Source organism: Brienomyrus brachyistius, chromosome 17, assembly GCF_023856365.1.
Source record: "Brienomyrus brachyistius isolate T26 chromosome 17, BBRACH_0.4, whole genome shotgun sequence".
In the NCBI taxonomy this organism is placed as follows: Eukaryota; Metazoa; Chordata; class Actinopteri; order Osteoglossiformes; family Mormyridae; genus Brienomyrus; species Brienomyrus brachyistius.
Window position 1 is genome coordinate 14,705,942 of NC_064549.1, and position 12,151 is coordinate 14,718,092.

A 12,151-nucleotide genomic window follows, 5' to 3' on the forward strand; every position below is an offset into this window, starting at 1 on the left:
TGCAGCTATATTCAACTCTGCTTTTAAAAATATGCGATATAGCAACTTTGTGTTTTAAAACATTACATAAATGTAGTTATACGATTTTTATACTATGTATATACGTCATAAGAGATGGAGCATGCAAAATAATATAAAACTTTGCTGTGCCCAAGGTTATCGGCGAAACTGGGCAAGGTGTGATGTGGCAGGTATTTGAACACATTATCACCTCTCAGAAATGATTGGGGGGGATATTGGGTGAAATACCTGCGTACTTACCATGCACATGGGGCGACGGTAACTGATTGGTTGGCCCAAACACACACCAGCACACTGGCACTAATCGCAGTTTACACTGGCTTGAGAAGGGCGGAGTTATGGAACTTTTTCCCTAAATTAAATAAATAAAATAAAAGTTTTATGGTATATGAGCACACAGTCCATTCCTCAGTGAGACACAATGAGAAGGTTGAATTAAACCCAAGTAATGACTGAGTAATTATATCTGCCCACTAGCTTCAGCACAAATACTAATTACCTTTATTTTCCTCTCACCTGTCATAAGAGGACTGCGATAAACTGACCAGCTATCGGTTATTTGTAACAGGATGTCCCTGAATAAACACAGCTGGTAAAACACTGAGCCAGACTACGCAGAGGGCGCCATTCAGAGGCGTTTATGCTTCCACCTGGTGGTACATTTGTGGTTTTACAACTAGGTGGCAAACTCCAGTTTTGTTTACTTTCCTTAGGATTTTTTGAATCTGTCATTAATTAGGTGGCATGAGGCAACAATGCTACCCGCTAAGCCTCCGTGCTGCCACTCTAATAATACTATGAATAACCACTATATTTCTGCAGACTAAAGATTGCATTTTACTTTTCTTTCATGTTAAAATTAGGCCTTAAACCTCAGCTTAACTGTCCCATTCATAATGCAATGGATGCAGATCTTTATTCTTATGCCGCAGACTCCTGACAGAATGATAACGCGCTTTTTCTTACTCCTGTCCACTGGCTGGTTCTGTTTAAAGGCACGTCAGCCTAATCGATCACAGTACTCACTGTCTAGTGTAGACACAGCAATTTACAATAGAGCGGGCTAAAATGCAAGCATTTTAAATGGCTGTTACACATGCCATCGCATACCTTCAAAGATCCAGGATATCTGTGACACTAATTCAGGAAAATAATGAGTTTTAAGAAATATAATATACTTTTTAGCCATTGGAATATTATGTAATTTCAGGGCCAGACATCATAAAAAGTAACCCAAATGTAATTTACTGAAGGAGGGACAGAGTCAAAAGACGCATAAATGTCTTTTGCAACCATAGAATTCCTTTGAGGGATCCAAAAATGAGGGCCAGAACAGATCAAGAGGGTGTTACATCATACCTTAAATATAGCAGAATATAGATCACGTGACGCTGGGTCATCGGTCTGCAGGGGACCAGGGCCATCTGTTGCCTCTTCAAACATTGTCCCAAGACACATATACATATAAATATATATGTGTGTGCGTATCCAGTATGTTATTCCCCCTACAATATCACTTATATGCATCTCAACTGGAAATAACATGAGAAATGAAAATATGTTTGTACTAGATGAAGTATAATTAGTTCCAGGAGGTGCCAGACACGAAGCGAGATACAGAAAAGCAAAAATGACATTCGATACCATAATGCAGGATTATGTGAGGGCACCGTTATTAATTTAATAATGTAATTAAATTAACGCTCCGCGATTTTTTTCGGTGCCAGGCAGGTGACAAAGAGATATGCGCTTATTGCCCCCTAGTGGCAAAATTGCAATAAAACCAAATTTAAAATTTAACTTCCCGAACCTCTGTAGCCTGTAAAATATAGCTATTCTTGATATCTTACACTGACGTTATTTTACTGTAAGACTGGCAACTATTTCCATTTAAATCCATTAAGAAAATTAAATGAAAACGTTATATTGGCTCATCATATTAAAAAATCTAATTGTTAATTCAATTCTTAATAAATTGTTAATTCAATTCTTAAAAAAAAATCAGTCCTGGTTGCACTCTTAAATTCCTAATTTTTTATTTATTTTTTAACTCAATACCTTAAAATAGTGACACGCACCTAAAGCGTGTTATCGCTTTTGCGGAGGAGTGGCGCGTGCACCTTACGTCACGCACAAGGCGGAAGCACACGCGTATCCCGTACGTGGGGAACATGCGTGGCATTGTTGGGAATGGCACGGCTACGGGAAAAACATTTTTAATATAACGATGACTAGGTAATAAGTATAATGACATTTTTCGTTTTCGTCAGATATATGGCGCAGTTTAATGATATTATGATTAAATTGTTTGCGAATTAAATTGTTAGAATTGGAATAATGTTGGCTGCCCATTGACTCGTACAAATTGTGCGTTTTTTGCAGCCTATAGCTTTAACACGTCTGAATATGGAGGACTACACAATCCTAAAAGTAATCGGTGATGGGTCTTTTGGTCGAGCGCTGCTAGTTGAGCAGAAAAGCAGCTGCGAACAATATGTGATGAAAGAGATACGCTTACCAAAGGTAATGCCCTTATCTGTGATCCTTGACAGCACACTACGTATTGTTTTCTCATTAACAGAAAGACGTGCTTAGATTTTCTTGCTTTGCATCTGAATTATTGTAGAGTCCGACGGGAATTCAGAATTCCAGGAGGGAAGCCGTACTTCTGTCCAAGATGAAGCACCCCAACATTGTGGCCTTCAGAGACTCATTTGAAGGTGCTTTTCATTTATCTTTTTAAAGAAACAATCTTAAACATGACTATTACCGATAATTAACGGGCGGTGTTCTTTGTTCTGCAGCTGGGGGACATTTATACATTGTCATGGAATACTGCGCTGGGGGGGATCTGCTACATAGGATCAAGCAGCAGAAAAACACCCCCTTCCCTCCCGAAATGGTAATAAAACAGTGGAAATAAATCCGAAATTTTCCTAACGCAAGTACCCTGTGCTTGTGTAATCACCTACAGAAACTGAACTGAACACCGCACTGCTTACTTGTTGCTTGAAAAGTATGTCGTTCTAGCATGTCGCAGTAGCGCCCCCTGTTACACTAAGGTGAATTACTCCACCTGAAGTTTTATGTCTGCGTGCCGGTGCCACTTCTTCAGATCCTGAGCTGGTTTGCTCAGATGTGTGTTGGGACAAAGCACGTTCATGATCAACGAGTACTCCACCGGGACCTGAAGTCCAAGGTGAGCAGGAAGCCAAACCCCATACCTGCATCCTGTTCTTTCCACATTTTATTAAACCCGTGTCACATTGTCGTTTGCTTCTGGTGTTTTCTTCCTCCTTCTGCCTAGAACATATTCCTCACCAGCGATGGAGCTGTCAAACTCGGAGACTTTGGGTCATCATGTGTTCTTAACAGGTACAGAAAGGTCCTCTGTCGTTCTTCATGGATCAGAAAACCTGATGTCAGTGTTAAACGTGCTTTTTCTCTCACTTTTTTCCCAAAAAGTGCAAAGGCCTATGCGTGCACTTATGTTGGAACCCCTTACTATGTGTCACCTGAGATCTGGGATAACAAGCCATACAATAATAAGAGGTATGATATAAAACTGCTTTTCAGGTGGTTTATAATTATGTCTGATTCAGCTTTTATCGTTTACTGTTTTTAAGATAAAAATATGAAAGAATCCCACAAACCCCATTGACGTTAAGTTAACTTAACCTGACTTCAACCTGGTTTAACCAGACTTTAACCTGGTTTGAGTGCAGGGTTCTCTGAGTCTCTGTTGTAATGTGGGATAAGGGGACACAGAAAGTAAAGGTAATTGTTAAAGAAATAAAGTTTGAAGTAACTGAGTAATCTCTTGGTGGTTGTACAGCTGTTTCTGTAGAATGACAGTCAGACTGTTTGTGACTACCTGCTGAAGCGGTAGTGAAGCACATGATCTAACGCTGCTTCAGTCATCTCGCGCGGCTGATGGATCTCTCTGCGTGTTGCAGTGACGTCTGGTCCCTGGGCTGCGTCCTCTATGAGCTCTGCGCCCTCTGTCACCCAGTAAGTCTGCTGTCGCTGTAACTGTTCATCCCACAGTGAACCTTTTCATTCACTGCGGGGGTTCTGCGTCTTTACACAGTGAAGTTCAGTAAGTTCTGGCCAAGCAGAAGTTGAACATTCTGATCCATGGAAAGGGGGATGATTCATATCACCATCTGGACCAAAGTCATCGGCACAAATGCATTTTATTTTGGCAGCCAAGAACAAGTATACCGTCATCCTCTGTCATCAATCATTTATATACATATTTAATAGTAATAATAGTTCAACATCAGAAAGTAAGTTTCATTAAAATAAAATTAAAAATCCATTAAACATCCCACCCTAGGGATACTCTGCCTTCCTGGGACTTCATGGCTTACTGCAGCCCTGCGCAGGATAAGTGATGATGGGAGAAATTTATGGATGGATTATTCACTCTAAAAATAAAATTACCCACTGTTAGATTGCAATTAGAGCAAAGGGGAGAGCAAAGACATTTAAATCTAATTGCTGAAGTCATCCGTCTCCACTTGGCGTGAGCATCGTGCAGGATCCCTGCGGGGAAATGGGCTTGTTGGTCTTTCACACATCCTGTCAAAATGGGGGAGCACATGCCACCACCTTAAGGTTTGGCCCCCTATTGGCCACAAACAGTCACTACACTAAATATTAAATAAACGCGTTCCTTAGATGCTGAAGCGGCTTGTTCTGCTAAGCAGTGATCTAGCTACAATATTTTGCCTCTGCTCGCTAGCTATCCCTTTGGCTTTTGCTACATGTGATGGGGGCCCCAAAAGAGATATTTTGATCCGGGCCCCAGATGCAACAAACCCGCCACTGGCCACTGCCACATAAGCAGTTTCCTCTATGTGGTTCACACACCCCCCTCCCCCCCGGTCCATCAGTTCCAGGCCAGCAGCTGGAAGAGCCTCATCCTGAAGGTGTGTCGGGGTGCCTACACACCCTTACCTGCCCACCTGCCCTATGAGCTGCACTACTTGGTCAAGCAAATGTTCAAGACCAACCCCCGAGACCGGCCCTCGCTGAACACCATCCTAACCTCGCATCGTATCTCTAGGCTTCTGCACAAGCACCTGCCCCATCATGTGAGTTCAGGCACCCTCTTAAATTTTATGTTGTGCAGAAGCACTGGGTCAGTGGGGATTGTACTACATTATTGTGTGAAGTGCTATAGGTTTGTGCCCTGACATAATTGTGGATAAATAATGATCAATAGTCACATTTGGACCATTATCAAAAACATCTCTTACAATCTCTTATTTGAGTGTTTTTACATAAAAAAAAAAAAATTGGTTCTCGTCCCCGCCCGACCCGCCGAAATGCCTCCGACCCGAATTTTTTTTAATTTTTTATTTCGTAAAAATCGGATGGAAAATGCCCAAGAATGACGAAATTTGAATTTCCCGCGCATTCCACATCGACGATTGATCCACATTGTGTAATCCTAGTCTTGGAATGGTTTCATGAACCTAAATTTGTCTCTACCTGAGATGGGCTGGTGCAAAGATTTAAATCTGGGGAAGTGATGTGGTACATGTTCTTAAGTACTTGTTTGTAGAGTTGCATTTCCTTGTTCAACCATTCAGGTTCCTGTATTTTGTAAATTCCTCGTGTTTTAACATGTTTTAATACACTTTCTAGATATATATACTGAACAAAAATATAAACGCAACACTCTTGTTTCTGCTCCCATTTTTCATGAGATGGACTTAAAGACCTACAATTCATTCCAGATACACAATATTACCATTTCTCTCAAACATTTCTCACAAATCAGTCTAAATGTGTGATAGTGAGCACTTCTGCTTTGCTGAGATAATCCATCCCACCTCACAGGTGTGCCACATCAAGATGCTGATCTGACATCATGGGTAGTGCACAGGTGTACCTTATACTGCCCACAATAAAAGGCCACCCTGGAATGTGCAGTTTTTTGCTTTATTGGGGGTCTGGGGACTCAGAACCGGTCAGTATCTGGTGTGACCACCATTTGCCTCATACAATGCAACACATCTTCTTCGCATAGAGTTTATCAGATTGTCAATTGTGGCCTGTGGAATGTTGGTCCACTCCTCTTCAATGGCTGTGCGAAGTTGTTGGATATTAGTGGGAACTGGTACACGCTGTCGTATACGCCGGTCAAGCACATCCCAAACATGCTCAACGGGTGACATGTCCGGTGAGTATGCTGGCCATGCAAGAACTGGGACATTTTCAGCTTCCAAGAACTGTGTACAGATCCTTGCAACATGGGGCCGTGCATCATCTGTCTGAGTGGCTGGTCTCAGACGATCTTGGAGGTGAACCTGCTGGATGTGGAGGTCCTGGGCTGGTGTGGTTACACGTGGTCTGCGGTTGTGAGGCCGGTTGGATGTACTGCCATATTCTCTGAAACGCCTTTGGAGACGGCTTATGGTTGAGAAATGAACATTCAATGCACGAGCAACAGATCTGGTTGACATTCCTGCTGTCAGCATGCCAATTGCACGCTCCCTCAATGCTTGTGGCATCTGTGGCATTTTGCTGTGAGACAAAACTGCACATTCCAGGGTGGCCTTTTATTGTGGGCAGTATAAGGTACACCTGTGCACTACCCATGATGTCAGATCAGCATCTTGATGTGGCACACCTGTGAGGTGGGATGGATTATCTCAGCAAAGCAGAAGTGCTCACTATCACACATTTAGACTGATTTGTGAGAAATGTTTGAGAGAAATGGTAATATTGTGTATCTGGAATGAATTGTAGATCTTTAAGTCCATCTCATGAAAAATGGGAGCAAAAACAAAAGTGTTGCGTTTATATTTTTGTTCAGTGTATTTTAAAATCTTGGTTGCTCATTTAGAATGGGAATGACAAACAGAATATTGGTTTCAGATAGTATCATTTTTATATTCACGAATGACACATCAGCATAAAGTATCCAAATCCATAGTTGGGAAGGCATTTATGAGATATACATGGATCAAGGAATTTACATTCTTGTATTTTCTTACATTTAATATATTTGAAACGCAACAAACTGGAAGAACTGAGGAGGCGTACTAAGTAGGTCTGCTCTCTTCGGTATGTATTTTCAAATATGTATTTTCTTACATATTTGAAAGTCCAAACAGTCAATCAAAATTTGTAAAAAAAAAATAAAATAAAATAAAAAAAAAAAAAAAAAACAAATCCCTCCCGCCCGACCCACCCCCTCCAAAAAAAAAAGGACGAGAACCAATTATTTTTTAAAGTGGCCTTACTGAAAAGCTGTGATTTTTAGACTTTCCCTTAACTGGATTTTGATTAGGTGCTTTTACAACATGTCACAGCTGACAGTCTCTTGATTGGCTATTGTGCAGGTACATTTGTGTACTATATGGTATGTACATATACGTGCATGTGCTAGATGCTCAGGCATCATCCTCCAATGTGTAAATGAATAAACTGTGGAATCAGTGCAGACATTGATTCTTATAATTGCTCATCAAAACTCATTTGTACAGGTTTGTGGTTATTTTGTCGACTATTTTGTCTTTAAGAAATAGCAGCATTCGAGAGTAATTTTGGCTAATGGGGTGGTATGAGGAGAGTGTTAACCTGATGCTGACTTACATATGTGCATTTAACCAAGGGACCAGTGTCTCTTGTTCAGGTGTTACAGGTGTGGTGTCCAAAGTCTGATGTTAAGCCAAGCAAAAAAGTTGGTGCTCTTAGACGGTTCTGTACTCTAGGAGCTGAAGGAAGGAATGAAGGAAGGAAGAACTTCCAGATGGAAGAGGGATGAAGGGGAGAAAGTTGCTGCATTCCTTGGGCAGAAGAGCATATTGTTATCTTCTTCAGTGGGAGGTAGAGTTCACCTGTTGTATACATACATCATTTTGGTTTTTAGCATTTTGAACAGTGATAGGTTCCCAAATTATTATCGATGCCTGATGACACTGAGACTGTGGGACTGTTGTAAAAACCTTTTTGGGAAAGGTAATTGATGTGCTTGATTGCACAGATTTTAGGGCTGCAGAGAGTAGATAAATTCATGCATTCTTCTACCAAAAATCAGAAAGTTTTTCTGAAACGCCGGACCCCATGGGTAAGGATGAGAGTGAGCGACCTCGCAGGAGGTGGGCAAAGGAGCCGTCGGAGACCGTGCTGGAGGTCCTCGGAAATGCTGAACTCACCAGCACCTCCTCCTGCGCTTCCTCTTCCAGAGAACACAGGAGTAGCCCAGAGTTCACCTCACGTAAGGACCTGGCTTTACTGCCCACCACTCAAGTGGTTAGTTTGGCATTTATTGAACTCTGTGTTTTGTTAATGTCTCTGCCCTTCAGGGAACTTGATCTCTGAGGAGTCTGAGATCAGCCATCGAAGGCAGTGGGACAAGAGCCCCCCCGAGAGGCTGCTGAGTTTGCTGGAAAATGCCCCCGTTAGCATGGCTTTCAAAACCTTCACTGTCCTTCGGCCAGGTGAGTGAAGGCGGCCGTATGCTTGACATGACATCCAAAGCAAACGAAATCGAACTCGCCGGCGGGAACAGGTTCTCTCTGACGAAATGTGCGTCCCATAGCAAACATTATGTGCAGTGTGTAGATATACAAAAAGTTCAATTTTTGTAGATTTGAAAATTAGTTTTGCCGATTCACTGAATATATCCGGTTCAAAAGATTGGTTCATTCACAAATTGGACGTTATAACTGTTTTTGCGTGCTTGTAGTGTTTCTCACTGAGACCATATTGCATTGTAGTTCGCATGGTGCTTTTTGTTCTGACTGAAAATTGCACAAATACAAAAACATTGTATTGGATTTGAGTGTTGAGTGTCATTCACACTGCAACAGATATCATGCATTGCAGCAGGACTGACGGCATATGGCAGCTGTACAGAGTGCCTTTCTGCCAAGGAGTTTCACATGAAAGCACCAGTTAGTTTGATCTGTCTTGTGTGGAGCTACACTTGCTGTAAGGTCACTTTCTCCTTCCTCTGTGTCCCCTTTAGATGGTGACAATCCCCTGGTCGGCCCCCTGTCCCCAGCACGGCGCGATGACACAGACGGACTCGTGGGAGACGCCGTTGACGACTCCAGGCTGGAGCCACGGTCTGACGACGAAGACACGTAAGTCTTCTGCTGGAGATCCAGCTCACATGAGGCCCGCTGGATTTAGGTAGCACCGCATGTTAGACTGACCTCTTGATGTCAAACCTGAGATGTATTTTATGTTGTAGATATAATCAGTCCCCGGCACAGGTCATGCCTCGTGATTCATCACACAGATGGATGCCAAGTCGTGTTATTACCTTTCGACCACAGGGTGGAGCTCTAAATAAAGACCGTCGACATACATATCTGAAGTGGCTTATCTTGACTCAGTGGACATGTTGTTTACTGGACAACAAAATTCAATCAATTATTTTTGAGGGCTTATCTCTGTTTGCTGCTGCAATTTCTTGTCACACTACAGGAGTATGTGGCAGTGATTTAAGAAGTGTCTGTTTACAGGGACTTTGAAGAGGAGTCTCCGTGTGACTGGGTTGGGGAGCTGGAGAGGATGGTAACTGCCAGAGAGTAACGACCCACAACTGCCATGAATAGTTTTCATGAAAAGTATTTATAAGTGTTCATTCTGTTAAATGGCCATTCTAAATGTATCACGATGTCAATGCTGGAATCTTTTTTAAACATATCTCAACTGCCAATTAAATATTTGTATTACTGTTGAAGTTTGAAGGATTCTTCATCGCTGCTCTTATTTGTTACTGCTGCAGGCAGTGCACTTGGAGACAGAGGTCATTACTGACTCGGACATACCTTGTATTTTGTTGTTTGATTATTTGGAAAAAAAAATGGCTTCCACGTACGTCACAAGCAGCAAGGGGTCCTAATCCAGCCAAATATAGTCCGGCTCATAGGGCAGCCTAGATTGTGCCTGACTGGATTGCTAGGATTATCAACAGGATGCGTATAATCCAAAGTGGGGGTTGGGGAGGGGGATGGTGGTATAAAAAGCCATGTATATTTTAAGAGAGCAGTTTATCTCCCTTTTTAATTGTTGCTTCATTTTCACTGCTTCTTGGTTTTCTGGACTTTTATAAAGCACATCAACACTCTGAAGTCTCGTGAGGTCCACTCTGAAGTATAATGAGGCCCACTCTGAAGTATAATGAGGCCCACTCTGAAGTCTCGTGAGGCCCACTCTGAAGTCTCGTGAGGCCCACTCTGAAGTCTCGTGAGGCCCACTCTGAAGTCTCGTGAGGCCCACTCTGAAGTATCGTGAGGCCCACTTTGAAGCATCGTGAGGCCCACTCTGAAGTTTAGTGAGGTCAACTTTGATATATTGTGAGGTTTGGGCGTTGCCGCCATTAAATCTGAGGGGGACATGTTCCCCTCACATTTAACATAAAATATTAGTTTTATGGCAGTGTTCCCCCCGCATTCAAAATGCTTCTGACCCCCCTGTTGTGAGGCCTACTCTGAAGTATGGTGACTTCACATGATGGGACAGAAGAGGTACTGATGCAGCGCCGTGGTTGGGACTGGAAGTCTTTGCTCCAGACGTCTAAGTGAGTCTCCCTGTCAGGTATGCCCAGGATGAGTTTGGAGTGACTGTGCTTATGAGATATTTGAAAGTATGCATGTTAGACACACCAAGCTGCCTACAAATGAGAGTGATAGTGTCGCATCACATGACCTGGTCACCTGACTTAAGCACAGTAGAGATGGATTTGGAGAAGTTTGACCAGACAGTGAAGAAAAAGCAGCCAATGAGAGCTCAGCATTTGTAGGAGCTCCTTCAGGACAGCTGGAAAAGCATCCCAGGAGGCCACCTCATGAGAGTGGGGTAGAGGAGACTACAGGGTCAGCCAGTCCCTGGATTAATTGGGGTTAAAGGCCTTGCTCAAGGGCCCAGTGGTGGGATCTCTCTGCTAACCCAGGGATTTGAACAGGCAACCTTTTGAGTCCCACCCCACAGCTGACCCACCTCCCCCAGCAAAATAATTCTTTTTGGTTAGTGCGTAATTCCATGGTTATTTTATAATTTTGATGTCTTTATTCTAAAATGTAGAGAATAGTACAAATAAGCCTTTCTATGAGTAGGTGTGTCCAGATATTTGACAGGCACCGTATGTGCAAGTGGAATTCAAGGTGGTTGTAGTCCATCCACTCCTAGTCCCTCTGATGAACTCTCAGGACCTGGATACGGAGCCTATCCAATGCCAGAGGATGCTGATGTATCTCATGAGGCTTACAGGACAACGTACCGGTAAACGTAACACCCTGTCAGCATGATCACTGCCCAGGAGCTCTTCTGGAAACATGTAGAACAGGAGCGACACACAGAGAGGTGGAGAACAGTACACCTACCACAAAACCGAAAAAGGACAACCTTTGAAATGCAACAGACGATGAGCGACAGGTTATGGTCAAGTTCTTACAGTTAGGATGACCGGAGTTCTCTCTACAAGTCATCTATCCATAAATAATGGGCTAGTGACCGAGGCTAATGGAATAGCCATACCAAAGTGGTGGTGGGGGTATTAGACTGCATACACTGCGATCATCAGTGGGGAGTGAGCGCCTCACTACGATGATCTGATATCGCGCTCTAGATCAAAGAGAGGGTCGTGCCCTGCAAAGTCACAGCAGCTAAGTCTAGAGAACCACTCAATCACCTCTCACAAAAGGAGAGTTCCAGCCTCCTAATCTGCCAGCTGAATTAATTTACTATATAAGTGGCGTAACGTGTGTGTAATTGGAAGGTCGCTGGTTCAAATACCCAAGTCAGCAGAGTGATTTCACTGTTAATCCCCTGAGCAAGGCCCTTAAATCCTAATTGCTCCAGGCACTAGCTGACCTAGCTTTCTCTCATAAATAAATGTCGCTTTGGGTAAAAATATCTGCTAAATATGTAAGTGAAGCCTCTAACTGCTCACTATCCCTGACAAAGCACACTTTTGGCAAAAATACTCAGTACACCAGGGGTATCAAACTCCAGCCCTGGAGGGCCGGAGCCCTGCACATTTTGGGGTTTCCCCTCATTTAACACACCTGATTCAACTCCTTGTGCTAATTACCATACAGCTCTTGAGCTGATTAATTTGTGGTGCAACTGGGAACAAGCTAAGCTACGCAGGGTTCTG

At 42.9% G+C, this 12,151-nt stretch overlaps 1 protein-coding gene across 1 annotated transcript; it reads left to right on the plus strand.

Moving 5' to 3' along the window:
• Positions 1-2,147: 2,147 nt before the first annotated feature.
• On the plus strand, positions 2,148-9,740 carry nek3 (NIMA related kinase 3). The gene is made up of 14 exons (XM_048981898.1): positions 2,148-2,256; positions 2,404-2,544; positions 2,648-2,741; positions 2,826-2,923; positions 3,137-3,220; positions 3,329-3,396; positions 3,487-3,573; positions 3,978-4,032; positions 4,920-5,120; positions 7,752-7,866; positions 8,078-8,257; positions 8,346-8,480; positions 9,011-9,128; positions 9,513-9,740. The coding sequence occupies exons 2-14, from the start codon at positions 2,428-2,430 to the stop codon at positions 9,580-9,582; spliced, it is 1,422 nt and encodes a 473-aa protein (XP_048837855.1). The 5' UTR covers positions 2,148-2,256; positions 2,404-2,427; the 3' UTR covers positions 9,583-9,740.
• Positions 9,741-12,151: the final 2,411 nt, after the last annotated feature.